This window comes from Cydia strobilella, chromosome 15 (genome assembly GCF_947568885.1).
Source record: "Cydia strobilella chromosome 15, ilCydStro3.1, whole genome shotgun sequence".
Classification (NCBI taxonomy): domain Eukaryota; kingdom Metazoa; phylum Arthropoda; class Insecta; order Lepidoptera; family Tortricidae; genus Cydia; species Cydia strobilella.
In genome coordinates, this window is record NC_086055.1 from 12,016,695 (window position 1) to 12,044,648 (window position 27,954).

Here is a 27,954-nt window from a genome sequence, read left to right on the forward strand (position 1 = left end):
TGTATAACCGATAAATATTAAATTAATTTTAGATTCAAAATAAACAATAAATGAAATCTACTCGCTACATGATTTAAGATGACTTAGATGAGGTATGGACATAGTTTGAGGCCCGAGAAAGGACATAGGATAGTTTTTATCAATCATCATCATCATCCCACGCAAATGAAGTCGCGGACATAAGTAGTTTCTAATAATGGATAAAGGCGACCATTGTTAGGTTGGCAGATAATTGCTGCTTTTTCGAGCCCAAAGCCCATATCTGTAGTAAAAGTAATAAAACAAGATTTCGATCAATAATAATATTTAATATTTCGCATCACAAACTTGTATTTACATGATTGCTTACACTTAAACGACCATTAAACAACAAATCAAAAAACTATAAATAATAAAATGGGTGTACTTATGCTTTATATTTTAAACAGCATTCTAAATTAATTAATTAATTAAATTAATTAATTATTTTATTAGCTTTAGTTGAAATAATGCGTGGAATGCTTACAATCAATTTGTGTACCAATCAGATTGCCACTGAAAATTAGACCGTATTAGAAGGTCGTAGGGCTGATTTGTGGAAGAAGATAACACTACATTATTTACAGACACCATAAAGGCTGTAATATCAATTGATAAACATTTGAATGCAGTCAAGTGTCGAAACTGAAATTTGGAGGTCTGGGAAAGTGAGGTTATATTATAAGTAAAGGGCATTTTTCGTCTCCATAATGTGTAACACTGTGTGTGTGTGTGTGTGTGTGTGTGTAATACTGTTAGTTTTTCGAACACTTAACTGCCACTACTAACAATTTGTAACTAGACATACAAATACTATCGACCCGGTAGGCCGGCGAAGCCATTGTAGGACCTCAGCAGTGCTTTTTAACTGTTATAACCAACAGGATGGATTTTATCAGTAAATATAGCTGTTTAGATATTTCAGCAACGATTAAATAACCACCCTATAAACAGTTTAAACACGAAAGTAAATTACAGAGGCCATTTTCTTGAAGCTAATTATTGAGCTACGTTGCAAATAGGCACTCCAATAGGATTACAGTCTGGCAAAAAAGAGTAAAAATCAAAAAGTGGCAACACTGTAGTGTCGTCCCTTTAAAATCAATCTAAGAAAAACGGGACGACACTACAGTGTTGCCACTTTTTAATTTCTACTCTTTTTTGCCAGACTGTAAGTTCCACGGAAGCTACACAACGAGCGTTGTCAGGCAGGTGTCAGTAGAGTAATAAAGATACGAGTTTTTGAGGCAAGCTTTCTGTATTAAGAGTCCGACTAAGCTAACTCTGCATGGCATTTACAATGACAAAGTGTGGCTTTCTGAATGTCAAATTTCTATGAAAATAATGACACCAACTCACTTTGTTCTGTTCAAGTCGCTGCAACGTTATAGTTTGAATCTTCTCAAATGATTTTTACGCCAAAGATACTAATCTGTTAAACAAAAGAAACAATGGCTTTTGTTTAACAGATTGGGGTCTTTGGCGTAAAAATCATTTGAGAAGATTCAAACTATAGCTTAGACGGAATGTAGAAAGTTGTCTTTAAGACTACGCTGAGGCCTCACTACACGCCAGTAGATAAGTAGTCCCCAACAAAATGGCCGCTGCTCGTGGTTCACCGGTTATAACTAGAGGGTTCAGGTTTATCTAGAACACGATGTCTTCGTCGCCCTCGTCGAGCAGGTTGGCGCCGCCGTCGCCGAGGTCCAGACCCAGACCCGCCGCTAGGAGCTCTTTCTTTTTCTGAAAACAGCCAGTTCAACTTTATTGTAAGTTCAAGGTGCCTAGCCAACGTGCCAATCGTTTACGCTCCGTAGCAAACGAAACGCAACTGTCTCTGGGGCATTCCACGAGAATGTCCCTTACAAAATGCATTTGCCTTGTATGGCAGCTAATTCAATGAAATCCGTAAAGCTCGAGAATATACTGCCAATTTGTTAGCAGTCATGAAATATTACGAGACCTAATATCATTTTCTCAGCCTTTTCAGAACTATTAGAAGAACGGCGTTTCGTAAGGGATATTCTCGTGGAATGCACCCTCTGTCGGAATATGGAAGAATGACAGAGAGAAATGACTACCGACCGCTTCCGCTTTGTCCTTAATGATCTTCTTCTTATCCTGGATCTTCTTGAGCCGGTAGAACTCCTCACGCTCCAGCTCGTCCAACTCGGAGATGATGTACGCCAGAGTGCGCTCCAGCCGCGGGATGATCACTAAAATTAAAACAATACGGGTGAAAATTAAAAACGTTGGGGAAAACCGGCGTCTTTCTCTTGGATTTAACAATTCAATACATTTTTAACACGCTTTTATTAGGTCGCCCTCAGCCTATGTAATGGAATCTAAGGTAACTAATTTAACCATCTTCCCGGTTTCCGATGAAGCTGAAAATTTGCATACGCATATTAGTCGGGTGACAATGCAATATTATGGTACCATCGAGCTGATCTGGTGATGAAGACAGGAGGTGGTCATAGGAACTCTGTGATAAAACAACGCAACCTAATTGTGGTTCGGGTTTTTAGAATTGTCTCGATGAGTATTAGTTGCCTGTGGAAAAAAAAGTACAGTCAGCGATAAAAGCTTGTACCTAAAATGAAATTTTTGCCAAAAACTTATTATCATACAAATTTTAAGAAGTAAAAGGTTGTAACACCAGTCTATAAGGACGTACGAAAATTAGGCTTTTAGGTCTGTTTATTTTATGATGTCCACAGCAAAGAAGCATAATCTTAACTAATACTAGAATGTTCTTGACCCATGAACCTATTGAATATTTTTCTAAACATGTTCTGTGAACGAAATTCGAGGTTTTAAAAAAGTGAGATGAAAAATTAAATGTTTGTAAACCTTGTACAACTATGTTATACTTAAGTTACATCTTACTTTTCATTTCATCAATCATGGTCATGGCTGACATTGAAATTGAGCATAAATTGTAGGACGACCTCTAATGGTTTCATAATGTAGACAAATAAAGGAAAAATCCCCATACTTAGGCGCATTTGGATAGTGCGACGTTCAGAGAGTTAAGTTTATCGTTTAGCTTGAACTTACCATGCTCAATAGCGTTGACACGCCTATTAGTGATCTTGATGACTTCATCTAAAGTCACGAACGAGGTCTGGAGAGACGCCAGCTCGACCAGCAGTTTCACAGCACTTTGGAAGTTCTTCTTCAGCTTCGAGAGCTGTTGACCACCGCGCGCGAGACCCGCGAGCTCGTACGTGTCTGAACCGTCTTGGTATGACTCGAAGATTGGCAGTGTGACACCTGTAAAAATAATTTACATATATGTATTTTGAATTTATATATAATTAGCAAAGGCCGGATTAGAACTGGCGTCGAGTTATAGTGGCTAACATCCCGGTCCCGACACAATTTCTTGACTATATGCCATCTTAGGCTTCTTTGGCCAACTGTAAGAGCGAGCAGTACGTGCGTACATGTGTGTACGTGCAGTGCAGTGTAACTACTTACTTAAAAATTACAAATCAAAATATTTAATTGCGGGACATGTCTATTTAAAGTTTAATTAAGTAAATTAAAAGCTGTAATAGATGTCATATATTAAAGAAAAAGTGACGAAGCCCTCCAGTGGTGAAGGCCGGATTCGAACCGGCGTCTTTAGCTATCGCGGCTAACGCCATGAACCCCTAGGCCACCCCGCCACCGCGGTGCCCGTCCGAATTTCTCGACTATATACCATCTTAATAAGACTAGGCGTCTTTAATTAAGTAATTGATAGAAAGTTGGAATAATTATCCAACTTATTTAATGCAAATAAATGTCGTGTTAGAACTATTATTACTTTATTACTTTATAACAATAAATATTATTCCAACATATCTAAAAACAATATGCTATGCCACCCAGGGTCAAGTATGATTTTCACAAGAAACATGCAAAGAACCATGACCTGATCCCAATGTCCTTCAATCTGTAAGTCTTGTGTTTTTATTAGGGTTCCGTACCCAAAGGGTAAAAACGGGGCCCTATTACTAAGACTCCTCTGTCCGTCTGTCTGTCCATCTGTATGTCTGTCTGTCACCAGGCTGTATCTCATGAACCGTGATAGCTGTTGAATTTTCAGATGATTTATTTCCGTTGCCGCTATAACAAACAAATACTAAAAACAGAATAAAATAAATATTTAAGTGGGGCTCCAATACAACAAACGTTATTTTTTTATGCCGTTTTTTGCGTAATGGTCCGGACCCAATGTCCTTCAAACTGTAACAGTCTTGTGTTTTTATTAGGGTTCCGTACCCAAAGGGTAAAAACGGAACCCTATTACTAAGACTCCTCTGTCCCGTCAGTCTGTCTGTCTGTACGTCCGTCTATCTGTCTGTCTGTCACCAGGCTGTATCTCATAAACCGTGATAGCTAGACAGTTGTAAATAAATAAATATAAGGGGACAATCTAGCCCCAAACTAAGCAAAGCTTGTACTATTGGTACATTTGGTACTAGGCGACAATAAAATGTTCACTATACAAGCATTTTTTTCCAATGTGGCATTTTAAGTGACAAGTCGTCAATTACAATTATTTATTTCATCCTTCTAGTAATACCTAATGAGGGCTGCCGCGTTTAATTTCGCTGCTAGAGGCGCTAGTGTAGATAGAGAGGTCTTTCAAAATGTCAAATGCATAGAAGTTTTGGGGGTCTCACACTTTTTTACACTCCTTATTCGTAATTGTGATAAATCTTAGTCCATCTTTGATTAATCACATATGGTAAACAAAAGATATAGCTCAATAAATGTTAGTGGTTTAAAAAAAGTGCCAAAAATATATGCAAAATTAAACAGGTTGAAAAAATGGCACATTTAGATGTTAAAAAACCTTTGTGTATATTAGAACATATTGATTTTATAAAAATAAGCATAGAAGAATTTTGAGATCTGTTTTTCTGGACCTACATCTACAGTGGCGCCAACTGGTGAGCACAAAAATGGTAGCCCTTATTGGCAACAGTACGTTGTCATTGCATTGTGTTGCTGCGGGGAAGCAGTGGCTCCAAGTAGCACAGAACCATGACAAATGGCACAAAATGAAGGCCTACACCCAAAGGGCTACAGAAAAAGGCTAAAGAGAGAGAAGAGAGAAGCTGTCATTTCAAATTTGTTAGGTATAAAAAGAAATTGTATAAAAAATACATACCAGCAACATTGTCTTTCTTGGAACGGATCTTGATCTGTGCCTTAGTCACATTCTGCAACACCACCTGGTTGAACTCTCCCGTCGTGAACTTTGCCTCGGCCAGGGAGAATGCTGCTTCCTTCATTACTTCACCCATAAGGGTCTTTGTCTAATGAAAAAAAAGGTTACACATTAAGCAATATACTATATAATTCAAGGCCCCTAAATAATTGCTTTCAGTATTTATTGCTTAAGGAATTCACGCTATTTAAAACAAATTTATAATCATAAATCAAGTTTCAGTATTAGTATACTGACTTAGTAGACAGGTAGACTTGCCTTAGTAGACAGGGTTTTACGCGGAAAACTGAGAACAAGAGATATGTTGATATAAAAGACTTACCTCAATGATTTTTCCCAAAATCATACGGAACCTCACTTGCAAGGCATCAGCCTTTTTCTTGAGGAGACCATGGCCCTTAACTGCCCCGGCCAGACGGGCCTTTATTAACATCTGAGCTCTGAAAATCCAAGATACATTGATTATATACAAAATTTATGGAACCACCCTGTTATTGGCCTAGTTTCTACGTGGATGTTTTATGTACTGAAAAACTTAATGTAGCACAAAATACTTACCCCCGAGAAGGGAAAATTTGTAGTTTGTCTTTCCCAGACATATTGATTTACGAATTTATCCCTTTTCTGAATTCCTCACTCCCAATCACCTGATGACAGAAGACAAGTTGGTTGATAAAAGTGTTGTCTATGCTTGGTCTTGTGATCTCGTCATAACTTGAGTTAATCAGAAAATATTTTTTATGAATGATGAAATAAAGCTATTGTGGCGAAATTAATTGTATATGAACCTAAAGAAAGTCTATTATAGGTAAGATGTTTTATTTCGTGAAAGTTTGTAATGTAAGATTATTATGTTGTGTGGCTGTATGGCCTGTATGCCATACAATTTGGGCTTTCTAATTTTACAAAAATATATCGGTCATAGACTAAACGTCATGCGTTTATGAAGGTGGCTGAATAATAGTGTGAACCATCTAAATTTATTTGAATATATTGGTTTTATTAATGTTCCTGATAAAAACCGACCTCATATTATTCTCTAAAAAACGTTATACTTCTAAAAGAGACAATATACTTAAAACATGCTTAAAGCATTACTGAAGTTTATAAACAATCTTTATAAGACGTTTATGAAGTTTGATATTTAGTGCTTTGGATTTTTCTATTTCAAAACGTCAAAAGTTTATCAATCAACCAAAACCAAACCTCAGCCAAACCAAGTAGATAAAAAATATTATCCTGCTTTTTGTTTGGAATTTGGAATATGAAGTAATTATCCGTCAACAATCGACTGACTATCTATCAACTTGACTGAATAAGCAAATTCAATTGCTCTATCGAAAAGCTGCGTTAAAATAGGGACACACGCTCACGCTTTAAGAATTAACACGTAGTGTCAATCAGGTAGCTTTTTTATTCTTTTAATTCTGTTTGTTTGCAATAAATCATATTACCGATTAGTGATTGTCGTTATCCGGTTATTGAGGTAATCCGGTCATATCAGCTAACGTATTATTTTGTTACAGACAGCAACCATAAAGCGGAAATAATGAAATTAATGAAGAACAAACAAATTCAGAGTTGAGTCAAATTGAATTCCATACTTTAACATGGAGAATCTCTGCCGTGTTTGTTTAAAAGAAGGAGCCAATATATCAATATTTGAGAGCAAAGATGAAAACAGTGTATATACTAAACTCTCTTTATGTGTTAGGGAAAAGGCGAGTATTCCTAATACTACTTACAAGTTCTCTGATCTTTCTCAATAACCCTTTGACCGCCAAAAACGTCAAATGAGGCGCGCCGCTACATCCCAATATCAACCTTCGTGCATTGCGAAAAGGTTCATGATGGCGCGCCGCACACGAGTCGTGGCATTCAAAGTGTAGGTTGCCTTGCAAAACATAAGTTCTTATAAGATTCTTGATGGAAAGAAAAGATTTATGGTAAAAAGTTTCGAAGACCTGTATTTCTACTATTTGTTATGGTGCTTATTTAATTAGGATTCTTATGTATGCCTTTCCATCCAATTATAGTACCATAGTACCAATTAACTTTAATAGGGTAATACACTATTTATAATAAATTATTTCACATCATGCATGCATGCATGCACCAGATAATTATTAGAAAATATTATATTATATACCCTATTATAGTACCATAGTACCAATTAACTTCAATTAGCCCTTTGACCTCCAAAGACGCGCCTCATCTGACGCGCGCAGCTACAACCCAATATTCACACACAGTTTTTGTTGGATCAAAGAGGATTAAGATTTTGTTTTTGCCGTTGCGACTACTCATTAATAATATTTCTTTTTTTAATAACTTACAGGTAGAGGACCTTGAAGGATATCCTCGCAATATATGCATAGTATGTTACAGCACCTTGGAGTCTGTATGCGCTTTCATCAAAAAATATAAGGAGTCACACAAGGTTCTAGAAAGTGGGCTAATCCCAATAAAACATGAGCCCTGCGAGGACAACAATACCTATGATGACATTAACAATGACCAATCAGATATTGAAATAGAAGTATGTGCACTTAAAACGGAACCCCAAGATACTACTGATGTTTTAGGGGAACCTCTGAAGTTGAAAATTGACAAGTTAAAACATTTATCCATTAAGAGAGTTATAAAGAAAGAAGAAGATTCTATTCCAGAAAATGAGTGTGTGGATCTTACAGAAGAGCCTGTGACAAAAAAGAAGACTAAAAGGTATATCTAATTTGCTCATTGCTTCATACATAATATTACATCTTCTCTTCTTCCTCAGCGAGTATGCGCCCACTGTTGGGCATACGCCTCTCCAAATCTCCAAGCGGCCAATTTGCTCTCTCCTCCACAGTAGGCCTGCAATATTTTTGATATCATCCTCCTATCTAGTTGGAGCTCTCTGATCTGGTCTTTTTGAATGAGGCCTCCATGCTAGGACATGCTTATTCCATCTCCCATCATCTCTGCAACATACATGCCCGGCCATACTACATACATACATATTGCTTAATGTGGCAAACATTCCATCTTTTTGGTATTTGTATTGTAGAATGTCACATTATAATTGAAAACCATTAAAAGTAAATTTAATATTGTTGTTTACCAAAAGCATTAATCAACAAATTGCATTACAGCACCAAAACAGAAACAAGACTATCATTGAAAGAATACAAGCAAATGACGTTGAAACAGAGAAAATTAAAGCTAATGAAAAGACAGAAAGAGATTGAAGAAAGGAGAAAAAATAGAAGTAAACAAATTGATAAAGATTCAGATCCTGCGAAGACTGACGAACCAAAACCACCCAAACTGTGTGATATTTGTGGTGACACATTTCCAACATCAGACAAACTATCATATCACAAACAGAAAAAACATGTAGACGTACCTGTTCAATGTCCAACTTGTAACCGCACATGTGTAAGCACATATTACCTTAACAGGCATATTAAGAGAAAGCATACTGAGAAGAAGGACTTTTTCTGTCAAATCTGTGGTACAGGATTTGCTTTTAAAGGGGAGCTGACAAGTCACTATAAATCTGTGCATGTGAAGAAGACGGGACCACCAAGGACTTGGGCATGCAAGCATTGTGGGAAGACCTACAAGTGTCCGAAGTCGGTGCTAGTGCATGAGAGATCAGTACATACAGGTAATATACTTTTCAATACATATTTGCATCGATAACAATCTCGAATCGTGTACATCACTAGTGTTTGTTCAATTTCATATAAAATATGGAGGGAAGGCCACTTAACTCAGAAAGCTTTCGGTCTATTACTATTAACACCGTCTGTGGTGAAATTATGAACAATCTTTTCCACTATTGGACATATATGGCACTCGAGTTAAAATAATAATGTAAAACATGGAAGATATTTCGATTAGTCGAAATTTCCCGCAGTCGAAATTGCCTCCCTGTACCTTATAATCATTACACAAGATTTGCATGTTTCGAACTTTCGGCGTTCATTGATGTTTAGGCCGTAATCTCTATTCAACCTTTATAGGCGAGCGTCCAGCAGTCTGCGACATCTGCAACACCAGTTTCACCCACCACGACTACCTAAAAGAACACATGCGTTTACATACAGGAGAGACCCCATTCAAGTGTCCCATATGCGGCCGCGGCTACGCGCAGCGCTGTAATATGAAGAGCCATCTCCGCATTCATAAGGTGTCGGAGTTGAACCCTGAGGAGCTTAGCAAGCTTAGACCTAACTATATAAGGAGGTTGAAGGTATGATAATTTGTAGGTAATAGAAAGGGGGGCATTCCAGAAAAGTGTCGGGTACGTGAAGCTATTTTTTAACACTTCTGATGAAACTAAAAAGCCAATATATTTGCATGATAATATTTGGCAACTTAGGTTTAAATTCAACGCTAAGTATATAATGCAGTATTCACGCTGACTGAATAGTAGGTATTCAGTCAGCGCCCGGCGCAATCTGATTTATCTTCATACATACCAAAGAGAATACATAGAAGAAAGGGTTATTGTCATAGTAAATTTTGTAGTCACAGTACTTAAATTTACTGCCATCCATCAAAAAATTTATATATCTTTCACTGATATGTGTTAAAAATGATAATACAGATTTCTGCGGGATATTGATGATAATATAACTGCCATACTCGTCACGATCTCGACAAAGTAGACCTTTTCTGGAATGCCTCAAAGGTTCAAAGTTGGTTACCTATATGCATGGTTTTTACACTTTCGATTTTGTACCTTGTCATAAAAATCATGAAATCTAAATTGCAAGACTTTAAATATCAACTTTGTTCTATTAGTGTCAAGGTTGAAAATCAAATGTCAGTCACAAACAAGATATACCCGTAAATTAGTCGTCATTATCAGGTTTCTAGGTAGAAACACATATTACTATCAGCAGGACTATCAGGTCCCCATTTAAAGAAGGGCATATAACCTGAAATTGCTTTGACTTTTTCTAACAAATATGGTTATATTTAGAGCTGTATAAAATGCGAACCAAAATTCAAAATTATGTTTGCCGAATTTGGAAGCCTTACACTATTCTCGTTGGGGAATCCATCACTAGTTACTCATACCTACTCGTTTATTTTATGAAAAAAGTTTTCTCGCGAAAGTGGTCTAACGTGCAACTTTTGTGCATTTGTCGTGTAAACAAAAAAGAAAAACACCAACTTGCTCCCTCCTCAATAGCTGGGGAGGCGGCGATGCTAAATTTATAGTTACTAGATAACTCTAGCGTCGTAGATACCTATTGGAATCGAAAGATTAGATGACAGGGAGAAAAAAAGGGTATATAATATTTGTCTACAGATTTTTAAAGATGTAAAAAAAACACCATGTGACTCGAGCGCGTCAGATATTGGTAGTGTCAGTCGCGCAACCGCAACATGTCTCTGATAACAAGGGTATGTTAATCTGCCGGTTTACATGGCCAGAGTGGTTTACAGAAGGGTAGAACATTTGGAAAAAAATAATTTACTCGAGCGCGTCAGACATTTTATCCCCTACAAAAGGGTATATTTCAATAATCTTGACGATTTAAGCGATCCTTAAGCAGAATCACAAAGTTGCAAAAAAACCGCCATCTTAAAATACTCGAGCGTGTCAGATCATTATACAGACAGGTTCAGATTGAAGTCCCAGTAATGTAAAACCTTAATCTGACGATAATGTGGAGCACTATCCTTAATCTGACGATTAAAAAAAAAGATATTTTTCAAGATAATTTTAAAAATTCCTGTCGTATATATATTTTTTATTTTTAAACTTTTTTGTGCCTAAAAAACTGCGTAGAATGCCGCCACTAAGACCAAAATCGACCAATTGATACCAGATATCACAGTTTGAAGTACTTCAAATTTAGCATCTTGGGCTGTTATTAACAATTGTATAATTATTTCTTTAAAGCGTATAATTAAAATAATGGCAACGGAAGGCTATATTGAGAAAAAAAATATTGCATCAACTAAAACTATAAATAAAAATAAAAATATAAGTCAACCTTTAAATGCATGATGGTTTTTTTTTTTGCCCGAAATTAATATGTGTCACGTAATTGATAACTGATTCTGGAAAAAATAATAAATATAGTTGGTCAAGCAAATCTTGTCAGTAAATAAGAACAAAATAAACTATACTCATCCTTTTCTTTTGGGTGCTAGTACTAGTGTAAGACAAAGATAGTATGATTCTCTCTGTCTATGTTTGAAATGAGACAGTCCTTTGACAAACTATAGAATTAAAACATCGATTGTCACAGCTAAAGAAAAAGAGCTGGACGCACTAAACTTCATAAACAATTTTTGAGACTCCGGCTTGCGCAAATCGGCAGTTTTTTTTTATTTCGTTATTCTTGCATTATTCCCTTCAAAATAAAATAAAAATCGAACGCGCTCGAGTAAGTCAAGGTCGCGATTTTTTTTGCAACGTGACCCTGCCTCTCGCCTACGGATAGCTAAAATCGTCAGTCAGTAATTAATCCACCATATCTTAATCTGACGCGCTCGAGTATTTCAAGGTGGCGAATTTTTTTTTACTATTCTGACGGGCTGTCCTGGACTCCCGGCTCGGTTTCAAGGACACATACTTGGTGGAGGTACTCAACAGGTTGCACGGTATACCAAAGCAGCAGCACGCAGTTGCAGGGTGCACGGTGAATCTTAATCTGACGCGCTCGAGTGACATCAAAAATCCCCTCTTGGGCTCCCCAACCACAACCTGTTCGCAAGTAAGTTTTGTAACAGCTAAAAATATAATAATATCTAAAACATGGATCTTTTAATAGATTTAGATTGTATTGTTAAGTATTTGTATTGTACTATTGTGTTGTTAGGTTCTATCTTTTAGTTTAGTACATAGGTCTTTTTACTACTGATGTGCCGACGAAAAATTTCAACATGGAAAATTTTCGGAAACTTAATGTTTTTATATGAGGAAATTTTCCATTTCTAAAACGAAACTTTCCTTCGTTACCTGTGAATATTTCCGAGAACTTTCCAACTTTTTTGTAACCCTTCCGCAACTTGCACATCTGTATTAATTTTTACCAAAAAAATAAAGTGTTTGAGGTAGAGGTAAAATTTGATATATCCAATCAAACGGATTCGTATAATGTTATGTTCGTCTTTTAAATATTTATCTGAATATTACAGGGTACATCTGTTTAATAGAAGATGAGATGTTAGGAGCCGTTGTAGCGAAAGGCAATTACCGCAAAATCGAAATTTCAAGTACCTAATAGGTACTACCTATGCTCTTTTTTTTAGCTATTTAACAAGAGTAAAGCACAATTTCACACAGTATAAATGATTGTGATTTGATAAATCCACGACAAAAAAAAAGCATTTACAGTACATATGGTAGTACTTTCTCGCACTAGTGCGTCAAATAGCACTTTTGGTGCATATGTCGAAAGTTTAAAGGTATGTACTGTAAAACGTTGTACGATACACATGCGAATAGGTAATTCGCAACTCGTGTCGATTTAAAACACTCCCTGCGGTCGTGTTTTAATTTATCGCCACTCGTTTCGAATTTCCTCTTTTCCGCACTTGTATCGTAAATAACTATTTTAACGTTTCAGTACCTGCCGAAAATTGTCAAGTTTAATATTATTTTTTTCTCGAAACCTATAAAGTATAAAGAATTGGCAGGTTACTTTACTACCAGCGGAGCAAGCATAAAGTGATAGCAAGACTAAGTGATTAGTTGTCTACATCTTCTGAGTTCATAAGTCGCTCTGTCACTTGTGCTGGCCCAAGTTTTCAGTCCACAAACAAGGCTCAGTTTTGAAAGTTGTTATTAATTAGGTAATTAATGTATACAAATTAAAAGATAGAGATGGGATTGATGAAACTTATTATTACTTTCTTATAAATAGGTATGGAGACAGTTTTGTAAGAAAGTCATTGTAATAAAATTAGCAATGTGTTGAACGCTTCAGACACCTTATTTAATTCAGTCTTCCTAACAGACATCCTAAGTAGGATCCTAAAAAAATTATTCGTTTTAGTGCAGTCGGACTCTTACTATACACAATTACACCTTGGAGATTTAGAATTTTGAATGAAGTAAAATGTGTGAAGCGCTTTATTTCTATGGTGCACTTATTTTAGTTCTTATAAACCCCTTAATTGGTCAATTACTCTAATGGCGGTATTAAAATTGGATGCGGATCAGCACGCCGCTCCAGTGTGCCAGACATCGCTATGTGCATCGCGCTGTCTCGCTTACACACCAGAGCGGCGTACGGCCGTAAAAGCTATTTTTCTAATTTGTTAGTAAAAGGGAGTAGGAGGAATTATAAAAGCAATATTAATAAGTTAATACTTCAAATGCACAAGATTTGTCTAAAAATATCAATTGTTATTGTTTTTGGACAATTATGTTAATTCTATTATAGTGTTTAATATATGTGCAATTCATTGTGTTAATATTAATTGTATTATGTTGTGAATAAAAGAGGATACACATTTTTTTAAATAATAGTTTTTTTCTTCTAAAATTACACATTGAAATAAGTCTTTAATCTTTACATGTAAAATAGGTTGTACCTACCACAGATAAATGATGTATATATATATATATATATATATATACCTAGTCAGTTCTAACGAACTTGTTACACCTTCCTGAATTTAGTAACTGACAAGATAGGGACACCGCAATACGTAAAGACACGATAAGAGATATCTCCTAACGTGTCTCACGTATTGCGGCGTCCCTCTTGTCAGTTACTGAATTCAGAGAGGTGTAACAAACTCTTAATATGGGCGGTTCCTGTAGTCCACAGATTATGCCTAAGTAGGTACTATAGTTTGTCAAAGGACTGTCTCATTTCAAACATAGACAGAGAGAAACATACTATCTTCGTCTTACACTAGTACTAGCACCCAAAAGAAAACGATGAGTATAGTTTTTTTTTGTTATTATTTACTGACAATTTGTTTTGACCAACTATAGTATTTTAGTTCATTAAAAGTATTTTAATTAGAATAAACTGTATGTTACAAGACATTATGGAACCTAACATTTCCATTTCTTGTGCGGTCTAACAACCTGAAAAAAGAAATAAAAATATTACTGCCTTGGGCTACAGTATACACTACAGTAGCCTGTGCGTTATTTTAAAAACCTAAATGTTTATTTTCTATGGCATGCAAAAGTAAACTTTGTTAAAATGTTCTGAGGTTCATTTTAAACTGGTTAATAACTTACTCTTTTAATGAAGCAGAAATATCTTTAAAGCATTTTAGTTTCTCCTCTTCAATATTGGTCAAATAATTTATTTTCTTCATCTCAATTTCCTGCAGCCTCAACTCTTCTCCTTTAAGTTTTAGCTCTAATGCCCTCAGTCTTAATTCTTCAGTCTTCTGTTGAACTTTCTCTTTCTCTAAAGCTAATGTTGATTTTAGTTTAAATTCTTCTAAGGATGTTTTTAATTTCTTGTATTTTTTTCCTGAAACAATTAGAGTGGTTTGCTTTGTAAAACAACATAATAAAAAAGTTTAATGATTAGAAAAACTTAATTCTCGTAAAACGGCATAGATGGCATCATCGATAGGGCTGCCGTCTATGCCGATGATATAACGGCACCTTTTATAATAAGTACTGGTGATCGATACATCATCTTCAAGTACCGATTTTTCTTCTGATCGTGATTAAACAAATTAAAAAAGTACCTACTTGTTTTCGGTATTTTATTATTCGATATGGTTTGATAAGTAAATTCATCATTCAGAGACAATTTAAATATGGCGGTTTGTTTACATAGCAATATATAGCATAGTTTCCATAGAATGACAGTTTAGTTTAGGACCCAATGTTCATTAACCTTTTCGACGCCATGTCAAACACACGCTGTCACTCGGACGCCACGTCACCAAAATGTCATAACTGAAATTGAACTTTATGCACATGCACGTAGGTCTATGTTGCTCTGGAGTCTTTGACCGATTAATCCGTCTTTGGCGTTGGACCTGCGGTACCGTTATATCCGTCATTGGCGTCCAAAAGGTTAAATACATTGTAATGTACTGTATCAATCTAATTAGAACCTTTCATAGACCAAATAATGTAGCATTTCTTTTGTTCCATTGCTTTCTCAAACAAACGAAATTCATCCAAATTTACTACACAATAAGGTTAAAATTAAAAAGAGAAATATTTTGTAGCATGGACCTTACGAGTTTATTCGAATAGTTCTAATTTCTAATAGTAAAACTGCCTCAGGCTAAATGTAAGTTTCTGAAGTGTTTTTATTTGTCAGTGTATAAGAGGCAGTTTACTAGGGAATACCAGGGCCTGATTGCATAACAACTTGTAACTAATAATATTAGCAGAAGTCTCTTTCCAATTCCTTTGATTAGAAAAAGACTTTCGCTAGTATTATTAGTTACAAGTTGTTATGCAATCAGCCTCTGCAATATTGCAGTAGTCACAATTTGATAAGCTGTAAGACATATTCAACTTCCATACCTTTAATTTTTACTTTCTTTTCAGCATTTAAAAACTCTCCATCAAATTCAGATTTGCTGTCACCATCTAAACAAAACAAGAATGTTTCCATTTTTAAAATACAATCTTTTTTAAGTAATATATTTTCAACCCTTTAATACACTATTGAAAACAAAATGTTTCAAAGCTTCGTAGAATATACTTAATCAATGTATTTACCTAGCTTTTCCCAATGGTTCATTTTCAATCAATTGATAAAATACCCTCCCCGAGTCATCTTTAGGTTCAAACCCAAAAAGTTCTGGACCCATATGGGTTATCATATATTTTAACATTCCATATTCTTCCATAGATTTGTTTAGGGCTGAGGTAACAAACAAGCTATATATTATGTATGACTTGCCTTTTAGTATATTATCAACATTACAAAATGTGTTCTTGCTCCTAGCAATGTTGCCTAACACTGTATCGTCTTCTTCATCCGAGGACATGTTACGATCAGGACTCAAAGGAGTGTCATAGCCTTCTGTCAGAAAACCTGTTATTTCGTCTGGAGTAGGTTCTGGTATCTCTACTTTGTTGACCTGGAGCATGAAAAATATTTATTTAACTTTTGGGTTTGGGTATTAGATATCGAGTTTTGAAACTTGATATCTATAATTTTAAACTAATACGGGACTTAATCGCGTAAAGCGTGTAAGTGGGAAAAAACATCCCATCACATACCATCGGATGTCATGTGTTGTGACAACCCTAGTGTACAAGTTAATAATCAAGATCAAGTGCGGGTAGTTCGCAAAGCCCGCGCAGCAAGAAGATGTTGATACAATTCCTCGCCAGTCTGCCTGTGACTACGAACGTAACGTCACGTTCGAAACGTCAGGCCATAAACCATAAACGTAAGTTTTTACGCGATTATGTCCCGTGTTAGTTTAAAATTATGAGTGAAAATCGTGTTAGTTTAATTCAATATACCTGATATCTAATCTTATAAATGAAAACTTGTTTATGATGTTGTTTGTTTAATAATGAAATTTTGTTAAGAAGTTCCTTATCACAATAAGTTTTTTGACAACAACTTCATTTTTTATAAAAGCTTATATTGCTGACTGTACTTTTCTTACAACAAACAACTAATACACATCCAGACAATTCTAACAAACCCAAACACAATTAGGTTGAATTGTTTTATTACAGAGTTCCCATGGTCACCTATGTCCATCATCAGATCAGCTCGATGGTACTATAATATTGCTATGCCACTCAAGACTCAACTAACATACATATGTTTCAGCTCAAACTGAAAGAGGGTCTAATTTAACTTGCAAGATTTTTCAAATTAAATAAAAGCTTATAAAAAAAGGTTAAGATATGCTACTCTAAAAACCGGCCAATTGCGAGTCGGACTCGCGCACGAAGCGTTCCGTACCATTACGCAAAAAAACGGAAAAAAATCACGTTTGTTGTATGGGAGCCCCACTTAAATATTTATTTTATTCTGGTTTTAGTATTTCTTGTTATAGCGGCAACAAAAATACATCATCTGTGGAAATTTCAACTGTTTAGCTATCACAGTTCATGCGATACAGCCTGGTGACACACAGACGGACAGTGGTGTGGTGGTGTGTGACGTGTGGTGGTGGTGGTGTGTATTGAGTATGGAACCCTAAAAAGGCACATTCATACCATTTCCAGATCTGGTACATTTGTCTTATCATCCAGAGGGTAGTTGATCATCTTTAGTAGCCTTAACTCTAGATTATTGAGTGGAGCGACCTGCTGGCTGTAGTTATAGTGTTTCTTCTGCAGCAGAATATTTGCTTTCTTTTTTGTTTTGTTTTTCCAATCAGCCCACATCTGAAACAGAAGAGGATATAAAATACCATATCATGTTCAAAAACAAGTATTCGAGGTCTCTAACATTGTTTGCCTTGTCTAGCGAATTGTGCCAGAAAGATTTATCTAATAGTTGTAACGTAACAGAGTACCGCACCGCACCAAGGTCGCGGTGCGGTGCGGTGGTCTGTTACGTCTTTAAGAGTTAACTTCATAGTCGCGATTAACCCATCCACAGGCTTGAGTGCATGGTCTACTTCTACTGCAACTATAAGATACATTGGGAAGACTATAAACTGTAATTCATGTAACGTATGTATAATATATAAAACATACCTTACACCATTTCCAGGTATTTTTGTAAACCCCTCCATCCACGGAGTTTAACTGCATAGCAATTTGTTTCCAGAAATTTTGCTTATTGGTGTTAGAGTAAGAAACCTTCCCGTTCACTAAAACCCCATCTTCGCTCAGAAGATCAAGTAATTTCTTCATTTGAGCCTGGTTTACTCGACTCATCGTACGATGTTATAATTACCAACACAAATAATAACACAATACCGATGAAATTACTACCTACAATATAACGCAAATCTCGTTCATAACGAATTTAAAAAAATAGCCTTAGAGAAAACACTGTAATTTAATTTGCTGTAATTAAATTTATTTTTAGTTTCAGTTTCATTCATTTGTTTTAGTTACGATTTTAGTTTACAACATTGGACATTTCTGGTGAGTGTTGCCAAAATATTAAGTACAGTCTGGCAAAAAAGAATAGAAATTAAAAAGTGGCGACACTGTAGTGTCATACCTTTCAAAATGCTTTCAAATCAATCTTACGGCGTGAAGCCGCGCACGCGAGTGTGGAATCTTGTTCGCTAATCAGCGAAATCGACTCCACACTCGCGTTCGCGGCTTCGTGCCGCGCACAAACGTCATAAGATGAACTGAGGGAAATGTCAAATGGTCCTATGTGGTTCTATAATATAATCCAGCCAAATAAAATATATGTTCGTTATTTCACAGGTAGGTGTCAACTGCAACAACTTGACATAGTCGTATTATTTTAGTTGAAATATTTCGGGATGTTTCAGCGGTCATCTTGGTTTATTTTGATTATATTGTTGCTATTCCTGAAAGATTGTTGGAAAACGTGCTGAGTTTTTATTTGTAATGGTTTGAAGTTCCCTTTGTGATAATGTCTTGTGTGATCGAGGGCTGTAAATCGCATACAGGAAGAAAAGAAAATACGCACGAACCGATAACCTTTAATCGGTGAGTTTTGTTCAATTTTGAAGAAATTAATTTATAGGACCTGACCCTAAACATAGAAATCGATATGTTGTTTATGTAATTATTACTTGCATTCAAGTCTATATAGATTTTTGCATATATTTTCGAACTTTTCTGCTAAGTATGAAAGGTTATATTTTTGGCATAGTGATGTATCGACCTCAGATCAATAACCTATCGACATTTACAGCTTTCTTATAGTTTGGCCCAGGACTGTCTCATTTTAATTGATGAGTACAGTCAAGGGCATAAATATATATACATTCCCAGTCTCAAAAATATGTGTACGCTCAGACAATAAAATCGTGTTCACATATTTTTAAGCCATTGTCTGGATCGATATTTTTGCCTTCGACTGTAGGCTTTCATACCTATAGTTTTCTTTGTTCTTACTTACTGACAGATTGTGTTTGCCAGACTATAGTTTAATACTAAAAACCGGTCAAGTGCGGGTCGGACGCGCGCACCAAGGGGACCGTACTTTTTAGTATTTGTTGTTATAGCGGCAACAGAAATACATCATCTGTGAAAATTTCAACTGTCTATCACGGTTCATGAGATACAGCCTGGTGACAGACAGACGGACAGCGAAGTATTAGTAATAGGGTCCCATTTTTACCCTTTGGGTACGGAACCCTAATAAAAAAGACATTAATGATCATTGATGAATGTTCCTTTTATTAATATTGTTGGTCACAAAACTCAACTTTTTATTTCAGATTTCCAAAGGACGAGGAATAGGGGATATTACTGCAATATTCTGCCACCAGAGTGCAGCACTAGCTTTTTTAGTGCACCGTAGAGTAACTTATTCATACTGTACCTTTAACAGGTTTTTGACAAGTTTTCAGGGGACCTACCGGAAAACTCGAATCCGAAATTTCGTTATCTAGCTGCCTCTTTATCGCTCGAATACGCAAGAGTGACAGAGATGTTAGATAACGAAAGTTCGATTGTCTTGTTTCGCGATAGCCCCTCAGATTGTGATAGTGGCGCCACCTACGCCGAGTTTCGCGTAATATTCCCTATTATTAAATAAAAAATGTATATTACACGAACGTTTTTTTTTTTCATTTCCTATTTGGTACAGTCAGCTGCAGAGAAAAGGTACCCCACGTCCATACTAATTTACAGAACTTTGTATGCAGGGGGGGTGCCTTTTCTCTGCAGCTGACTGGACATGACTAGAAACTATACTTAGTCTTTTAGCATTAGAAAAAACGGTAAACCATTTCCACGTGTCTTTTTATTGACAAGTTTTTTTTAAATATAGCAATATTTTACTTATGAAAGCAAAAGTATGTAAATGATCGTATATTATATTTGTTGTGACTTATTTTCAAAGTGTTTTTCGATAAAACGACACGTTAAGATCGCTCGCCTTCTTTCTAATGATAAAAAAACGAGAGGTATAGTTAGACGGTTCTGAGTGGTAGACTGCAAATGAGATAAAAGCTATATTAGGTACATGCATTCATATCAGGCGGCTCTTTGATTCCAAGGATTGCATAATTTTTATACTTTTTAATGATTTTTAGAATAAGAAAATTATAAAAAGTATAAAAGTTATGCAATTCTTGTATTCCACGCATTCCATTTCATTTCAACGAGCCGCCTGCTACAGATTTCTTGAAATTGCCGCGTTTTTTCAGGTTCAACTTTCATTAGCCAGACTATTATCAATTTGCCAATTTCGTGATTATTCTTTTACACGGCACATAAACTTATGCATAATTTATCGATATAAAAAGTCGACACAGTTACATCCCTAGCAAATTATCAAACTTATGACACCGTGCGTAAATGAGAAATAACAAGCATATATGCATCTCTTTTCGGCACATTATCTAATTCGTAAGGAAGTAAAGTACGGGTATACATATTTGCGAAGCATTTTTGCCCGACTTCTATGCTTTAGTCATTATTCTGAGCCACTGTGGACTACAGAAACCGCCCATATTAAGAGTTTGTTACACCCTCCTGAATTCAGTAACTGACAAGAGGGAAAATTTCGTTGCTGAACTATCAAAAAGTTAATCATGTTCCGTCTGTCTCCAGGAAACTGTACTTGTATTGCTTTTGCTGTTATTGCACTCTATTATTCCGATTGAATTCTGTCCAAATTCTGTCTGTCTCTAGCATGGATCTAATAACTGGATCGGTCTGATGTATCTTTCAATAGGAGTAGCAGAGAAAGCGCTGTTATTGTTTGTACTTGTCACAGTCTCACTTTTTTTTTATTCGCCACCGTAAATTTAGTAAGGTTTATGGTGGGCTACAAATCTACTCGACCAATCATATTGTCGCATTGCGTATGTTCTGTCCCTCACGGGCGCACGCGTATAGCTCATCTATGTAATTCTAGGTCTATGGCATGGAGACTATATACAGGAGCCAAATTTCTATGTATGAAAAGTGTCCATCAAAAAACAGTAATTAGGCGGCGCCACCATACACCGAAATACTACCAAAAACAACCTACGTAATTTGGTCGGTTTATTTGTTGCCTTATATGGTTCATGTTATACTCATGTCCCAGAGCCTAACTAGCGCCACCGGAGAGATTAGGAACTGTTATTTAAAGCTGAAAACGGTCACTTTTGCAACAATTCTGCCATAAGAGATTGGCATCCTTTCTATACCATCCATAGTCTATGGTCTCTAGCAGTGTCTCTCTAGCTTCCTCTTCGGCGATGGCAACACTGGCCTTGAGCTAAATGACATGTAAAAGACATTGACAGATATGACAGAAGCGAAAATCGTCAAAATACGTACTTTCATTCGGAGTTCAAGTTTGTGTATATTTTGTCTGGATAATTAATCTTATCGGCAGACTACGCCAGATAAACCGCAAAGCGTTTCTAGCTCGAAAATGCTGCGAACAAAAATTCACATAGTTCTAAGTGCAATCGGTGTATTTTTAGGATTGTCAGCTTTTATATGTTTTTGCATTGTTTACGCTAACATAGAGGCTGGAATGTGGGCGTTATTATCCGGTGAGTAGTTTAGCTTTCCAAGGTAATAGTTTTACTAGAAGTCAGCTGTTTGCTCTACTAATAAATTGTTATGTTACACAGTAGCTAAATAAATTATTGTTTAAAAAAAAAACAGGAAACGGCCGATCGTCATTGGAGGCTATTTTAAAAACAAAACAAGTCAAGCAACCTGTGTATGTTTCCCTGGTAGTAAAAGAACAAAACAAGTCTTTAAAGGCCTCTAGTCGGTCCAGTTTGACATTATTTATGTTATTTCCTCAAACTTGAGGCAGTTTTTAAATGCAATATCTATGCATTTAATTGTATGAATGAACAAGTAAAAGTTTAAGAAACAAATTATCATAATATGTTTCAGGTATTGAAAATGTTACAAAATAGTAAACATGTTTATTACATGTATGTCATCATTGGCTCTAGTCTATAATTTATAAGCAACTTAGAAGTTATATAAACATAATTATGTAACTGACTGCTGATATTGCCTTAAATGTATACAATGTATGACAATGTATGTATGTTACAGTAAATTAATAGTTCACTAAATCTAGAAATGGAAAAGGAAGGAAATGCTGGCAGAGTTTCCTTATTTTCATATTTATTTTGTAAAGTATTATGTTAGTAATGCATTTTTTACATATGTAAAACTGTCACGTTAAAAATAAATAAAGTAATTATATTATATTATTGTTTACCCAGGTATCCATGCTGGCTTGACTCTGATGCTGCACTGTCACTACCTGAAGGACTCGCTCCATGTTAACTTCTCCCGCAAGGCTCTCCAATACATCGGAGACTTTGGCATGTTTGGTCTCATTGCTGGAATAGCACTTACACTGTTCTATATTTTTCTGGAGATCTATTATGGAGCAGGTAAGTTAAGAAATAAATAATTAAGATGTAATATACAAAGATAACAAGTGAAACCATGTAATTGTCTGAAATAAAGGCTCTTTTTATTTATTTTATTAAGTTAAGAAAAATTCTCTAACTATTAGTGTCCAAACTCAGTGTCCAACCAGTTTCGGTTTCAGCCTGAAAACAGCCGAAACTGTATTTTTGGTAGTGTCCGGCCGAAGTTTCGGCATAAAAATTATGTTTTTGTCTGAAAATTCGGTTTCGATTTCGGGAAATAAATCCGATTTAGGTTGGACTCTAGTTAAAAATCAAGTTAACACAAGCAATAGACCGCGGGCCAAGAGCATATCTTCAGTCATCGCTTCCCGATTGATATTGTGTTAGATGATATCTTAGATGCAATTTTAAATTTAAAAAAATGTCAGCCATTTGCATCGTGGTGAAAAGACCGTCAGTTGGTCACATAACATGTAAAAAATACGCGCCTTACCACTTATGCCCGCAAAGTACTTATGCGTAATGTGTAATCAGTTTATTTAAACGCCTGATAGAATGCTACATGCAAAGTTTCATAATTTTGTTATCACTATCACAAAAAGGTAAAGTGCTTAGTTTTTACATGTTCATGCGACCAGCTGACGTTTTTTCCACCGCGGTACAACCAGCTGACGATTTTTTTAATTCACAATAGCATCTAAACTATCATCTGACAAAGTATCAAATGGGAAGATGACAAAAAAAATTTTTTTACGTGTTTCGGGGGTTGTCATTCCCAGGGACCGGCCCGCTATCCCTTATCGGGGTTTTATAAGGGTATTGCATAAGGCTTAACTCACCATACCCTTTGCCAGACGAAACCCTTTGTTTTGCTTTTAAAAACCCTTATATAAAGTCACCAGATTTGAGTAATCGGTAGCCCAAATACCCTTACAAAACCCTTATCATCCGCTCACCAACACCTTGCATATTGCTTATAAGGTTAGCCTTATAAAGGGCATCCCTTTTAGCATATAAGCGTGCTAATTTAAGTCGTCTACCTTGTTCATAAAGCACACATTACTTCGAATCCGAGCGATCATCGGCGGCGACGGCGGCGTTCTTTGACTAGGCACGTATTTTCTTTCCTTTTCATACACTACCGTAGATATATACTAATCCTGTCTCTTTTACGCAAAGGGAAACCTTTATAAAAAGCGCTTAAAGATAAGGGTAACCCTTATTAAGGGCTAGCCTTATTTTTGGTTAGCTTTTCGGTAAGGGTTAGTCAAAGGTAGGGGTATGAATGGGCTTGCAGTTCAAAAGGGAAAGTCTTTCAATGTGTTAGTCGTGTTTAAGTGTCGCCCATTGGAAGGGTTTTATCGCGGAAAGGGTTGTCCGGTCCCTGGTCATTCCTCAACCCACCAACGGAGCGATTAGTCATGGAAATCTGTTCCTGGCTCGCGGTCAACAACATTCTTAATTTTCAGAAAATGACTATCTTTGTTTACTCATTACAGTCATTATAAACAAAAGACAGAATTAAAGAAAAGCTGTTTATTTGCTCTTCTTTGTTCCAGAGGTATTGCCAATAGACACCAGCATAGTAATCCGGATGGTGTGGTCCTTCATGATGATGAAGTGGGGCGGGATGCTGTACTACTTCACCAGGTCCTACTTACGGACGTACAACGATCATCAGCTGTTCTCGGAAGCTCATATTGAGGAGACGTAAACATGTGAGTGTTTTTAGGGAGTTGGTGTTTTTTCTATAGTAAAGACTTAGAAAATACTAAGATGAGTATAGCTGGAGTAACATCAGAATTTATTTTTGACGAATATTGATTGACCATTATACACGGTGTTTTTTTTAAGTCCGTTATTTGAAGCGTGCATTCCTGCAACTGGTATTCTATTCTAATTAACTCTATTTTAGAGATAATTAATGATTATTTTTTATCTGATAAGGCAAGGGTACAAGTGTGTATGCCTTAGGGCCTGTTTACATATTGATTTGTGTTTAGTATGAGTTTATACATTTGCTACTAAATGCAAGTACTATCTCGGACGATAGATATTCGAAATGCCATTGTTATGTCATCATTTTCAATTGTTTAGTGGATTTAAATATAATATTATTGTTATGACAACGCTATTATTTACTTTTTACGAAAAAAAAAGATTAACAAAAAATAAACTACCTATGCCATTCAGTGATTCCGTTTATTTAAATGTACTTTAGCATACCCTGAAGTTAACGGAGTTTAAAAAAACACCGTGTATTTATGAAGCGCAAACTTTCAGTAAATTTATAACTGTCAGATATTAAAATTCTTACGTTATTCCAACTATAGTGTTAAATATTGAAGCCAAAAATTTGACAGCATTCCTTTGACTATACTCTATCCTACGACTTTATTTCGGTTAATTTATTTTCCTGAACTTTCTTTGAATATCTTGTTAACGTAAAGTATGATCTTTCTAAAAAGTATTAAGTTGTTTTGCTTCTACTGTTATTCAAAATTTAATATTATTAGTTTGGGGCTGTAAAACGATTTCAATTTAGGGCCAGTACAGACGGACGGCGTGCAGTTCCCATACAAATTGCAGTCGGGTTGCAGTCCGTCTGTATCGGCCCTTAGCTGTAGGTACAGTCGCCATCAGATACATCGGAGCGGCCAAGCTGTTCACAATATCTGAACATGCACCCTAACGCCCTGACTATAGAGGCGTGTTCAGATATTTGTGAACGCCTTGGCCGCTCCGATATATCTGATGGCGACTGTACCTACGCTTCTGTTTTCACTTTATGGATTCTTACAACTATTATTACGTTTATGATTTGAATGCAAAGTACAGTGATTGAGCACTACGAATTTGTAAAGATAGAACACCAACACACGGTACATTTGATATCATGAGTCCAACCGAAATGGGATGACTATTCAAAACTTTCAAATAATTATAAAAGAAGTTAACTTGATCTATCACCTAAATAAGTACTTATGTATACTATTGTAGTTGGTAGAAACAAATTTTTAGAGGATTGTAACTGGTAATTTCGAATGAATTGGATATTGCGAGTGTCTGTTGTGAAGTCAAGTATACAAGTATCGGTCAATAATATGTCCACTTTTCATCTTATTATCATTAAAAAACTTAAATATGCCCAAAATGGTCCACCCACCATGCACCAAACCACGCAGTAGGTATTTACGTTTAATTTTCGCATTTACATTACACACCTACTATACATATCTTCTTCTTGGTCCTTGCTTTATCCCGTTACGCGGGGTCAGCTTTCTTGATTTTGCGGCGCCATCTATTCCGCTGTTGAGCATCGTCGACAGACAGGCCACTTTCTTTCATGTCCTTCTGGACGATGTGGTCATAGTCTGTGGCCTGCCCTTCCCTCCCTTTTGTGTAGTAATGGAAAGGCACTTTTTACAAAATGGTCATCGTGTCTACGCAGCGTATGCCCAAACCCTCTCAATCTACTCTCAGTAATTTTCCCTGTAATAGGTGCACCTTTGAAACTCCCCCTTATGTGTTTATTGCGCACTTTATCCTTAAGTGTAACTCCACCCGCCCAGCGCAGCATACGCATTTCAGTGGTATGAAGTTTTTGTTGTTCTTTTTTCTTCATCTGTGCTATGAGTAAATTACCGTAGAGTAAAATTGGTCTTACAGCGGTTTTATAAACCTTACCTTGGTTATAGGCATCTTAGGGTCGCATAAGATACCTGTTGTGCGCTATTTATTCCACCCACATGTAGTTCTGTGTGTAATGTCGGCGGTTATCGATCCGTCTTCTGCGAGAACAGAGCCCAATATAGGCTTTACCATCTAGCGCGACGTCCGACTCCTACACATATGTATGTACATTTAGTACTCATCAGTGAGGAACGCTAACTTTTAACCTTTTCGAAAAATCTTCGTGAAGGCTTGCGGGTCTATGTACCTATATATTATATTGATATATTACTTATGTTGAAAATATTTCAGAAACTTTATAATATTTGCATTTAATAAAACGAATCCGTTTTACTATCCGGCGATTGTATATTTATCGATAATACGCGATTAAGCACATGGGATTGTTTTGATTACTGCAGTAGTGACCTAAAATTAAAAAGCCCGTCGTAAGAAATTGTTTGATCTCTAATAATTTGTTTCTACATAAACCAACAACTTTCTTTAATCTACTTAAGATAATATTAAGAAAGAAAGAAAGAAAATAACTTTATTTTAGTTTTGCTTTGTTTGTGATATAATATTATACAGTTCTAAATAAGTTACTTAAAAATCTTTCTTCTCCTTCTTCTTGACGTCTTCGTCATATAAGTCAAGTTTTCATGTATGTTAAAAGGTAACATTATTTTAACGCAAAATATTTATCATGTTGGTAAATTGATTTAAACGTGATACATTTAATTGACACCTGATGCAGCTCGCGCGTTCAGAACTTCAGATTGTCCAGAGAGACTAACTTACAGTATAGGTACTTTTAGGTCTTGCAACGTAAAGAGAGCCTGTCAGACAATGTCTATTAGAATAATGAATATTACAGCCCCTTTTTTTAACATTGTGAATTATTTTTACTTTTGTCTATACTTTTTCTAGTTACGTGTGTATTTTTATTTAGTCATCAATGGTTTCATTCGCCTCTCTAGAAATTGAAAGACCTATGCCTACCGTATTGTGCCCCCTATGTGATATTTGTATGTATTAGGATCTTTTTTACTTTTTTATTGGAAAATTAGCATAAGTTTCGACTGAAAACGATTTCTTTTTACTATTAAATAAGTTTTTCTAAATTTTAATAATTAAATATTACTGTTTTTATCAAATATATATTTGTGTAGAAACGTTAGAAGGCCACAGGGTAATCGAACCTCTTACTGCATGTAATAAAAAATATTGGTTTGAATTTGAACTTTAATAGCTGTCAATAGAGTTGAATATCATATCCGCCATATATGTCTCCGAATGCGGTAAAGGGTTAGTGCGTGTTTTAGAACACGGTTATAGTATTTAAAGTTTAGTCATTAAAATTATATAAATATTGATTTAAAAAAAACTGCTTTTAATAATACATTCATTATATTATGACATTTATGACAGAAATAAAATATGTATCCATTTAATTTGTTTTCAATAATCAATTACCAAATAATAAGTAGATTGTTAGAGTTAGAAGTCAATATATATGTTTTTTATGATAATTTGCGATTGCCTAAGTTTCCTATTTCAATATCAAATTGTAAATAGGGCTTGATGATAGGTGATAAACAATT

General features: G+C 35.8%; 4 protein-coding genes across 4 annotated transcripts; 2 read left to right on the plus strand and 2 right to left on the minus strand.

Moving 5' to 3' along the window:
- Nucleotides 1-287: 287 nt before the first annotated feature.
- Nucleotides 288-5,964, minus strand: LOC134747584 (V-type proton ATPase subunit D). The gene is made up of 6 exons (XM_063682177.1): nt 5,804-5,964; nt 5,568-5,685; nt 5,186-5,333; nt 3,079-3,294; nt 2,104-2,234; nt 288-1,761 (listed from the first exon to the last, which is right to left on the minus strand). Exons 1-6 carry the CDS (start codon nt 5,842-5,844, stop codon nt 1,666-1,668), a joined length of 750 nt encoding a protein of 249 aa, XP_063538247.1. The 5' UTR covers nt 5,845-5,964; the 3' UTR covers nt 288-1,665.
- Nucleotides 5,965-6,494: 530 nt separating this feature from the next.
- Nucleotides 6,495-13,730, plus strand: LOC134747577 (zinc finger protein 836-like). The gene is made up of 5 exons (XM_063682166.1): nt 6,495-6,649; nt 6,772-6,970; nt 7,588-7,969; nt 8,383-8,900; nt 9,259-13,730. Exons 2-5 carry the CDS (start codon nt 6,856-6,858, stop codon nt 9,492-9,494), a joined length of 1,251 nt encoding a protein of 416 aa, XP_063538236.1. The 5' UTR covers nt 6,495-6,649; nt 6,772-6,855; the 3' UTR covers nt 9,495-13,730.
- A 41-nt stretch (nt 13,731-13,771) lies between these two features.
- LOC134747581 (uncharacterized) lies at nt 13,772-18,250 on the minus strand. Its single transcript, XM_063682174.1, has 6 exons — nt 17,874-18,250; nt 17,388-17,558; nt 16,105-16,285; nt 15,723-15,788; nt 14,463-14,703; nt 13,772-14,303 (listed from the first exon to the last, which is right to left on the minus strand). The coding sequence occupies exons 1-6, from the start codon at nt 18,054-18,056 to the stop codon at nt 14,252-14,254; spliced, it is 894 nt and encodes a 297-aa protein (XP_063538244.1). The 5' UTR covers nt 18,057-18,250; the 3' UTR covers nt 13,772-14,251.
- Nucleotides 18,251-21,645: 3,395 nt separating this feature from the next.
- On the plus strand, nt 21,646-27,919 carry LOC134748062 (heme transporter hrg1-A-like). The gene is made up of 3 exons (XM_063682795.1): nt 21,646-21,826; nt 22,523-22,696; nt 24,238-27,919. The coding sequence occupies exons 1-3, from the start codon at nt 21,703-21,705 to the stop codon at nt 24,390-24,392; spliced, it is 453 nt and encodes a 150-aa protein (XP_063538865.1). The 5' UTR covers nt 21,646-21,702; the 3' UTR covers nt 24,393-27,919.
- Nucleotides 27,920-27,954: the final 35 nt, after the last annotated feature.

What these genes read in the sequence shown, in the direction of transcription:
- LOC134748062 (XM_063682795.1), top strand. Translation starts at nt 21,703, where the DNA reads ATGCTGCGAACAAAAATTCACATAGTTCTAAGTGCAATCGGTGTATTT. An exon ending in AATGTGGGCGTTATTATCCG is followed by an intron (nt 21,827 to 22,522) that starts GTGAGTAGTTTA and finishes TTGTTTACCCAG; the next exon opens with GTATCCATGCTGGCTTGACT. An exon ending in GGAGATCTATTATGGAGCAG is followed by an intron (nt 22,697 to 24,237) that starts GTAAGTTAAGAA and finishes TCTTTGTTCCAG; the next exon opens with AGGTATTGCCAATAGACACC.
- LOC134747577 (XM_063682166.1), top strand. Translation starts at nt 6,856, where the DNA reads ATGGAGAATCTCTGCCGTGTTTGTTTAAAAGAAGGAGCCAATATATCA. An exon ending in ATGTGTTAGGGAAAAGGCGA is followed by an intron (nt 6,971 to 7,587) that starts GTATTCCTAATA and finishes ACTTACAGGTAG; the next exon opens with AGGACCTTGAAGGATATCCT. An exon ending in TGAGAGATCAGTACATACAG is followed by an intron (nt 8,901 to 9,258) that starts GTAATATACTTT and finishes CAACCTTTATAG; the next exon opens with GCGAGCGTCCAGCAGTCTGC.
- LOC134747581 (XM_063682174.1), bottom strand. Translation starts at nt 18,056, where the DNA reads ATGAGTCGAGTAAACCAGGCTCAAATGAAGAAATTACTTGATCTTCTG. An exon ending in ATACCTGGAAATGGTGTAAG is followed by an intron (nt 17,559 to 17,873) that starts GTATGTTTTATA and finishes CTTCTGTTTCAG; the next exon opens with ATGTGGGCTGATTGGAAAAA. An exon ending in ATGTACCAGATCTGGAAATG is followed by an intron (nt 16,286 to 17,387) that starts GTATGAATGTGC and finishes TTCATGCTCCAG; the next exon opens with GTCAACAAAGTAGAGATACC.
- LOC134747584 (XM_063682177.1), bottom strand. Translation starts at nt 5,844, where the DNA reads ATGTCTGGGAAAGACAAACTACAAATTTTCCCTTCTCGGGG. An exon ending in TGTCAACGCTATTGAGCATG is followed by an intron (nt 2,235 to 3,078) that starts GTAAGTTCAAGC and finishes TTTTAATTTTAG; the next exon opens with TGATCATCCCGCGGCTGGAG. An exon ending in TTAAGGACAAAGCGGAAGCG is followed by an intron (nt 1,762 to 2,103) that starts GTCGGTAGTCAT and finishes GGCTGTTTTCAG; the next exon opens with AAAAAGAAAGAGCTCCTAGC.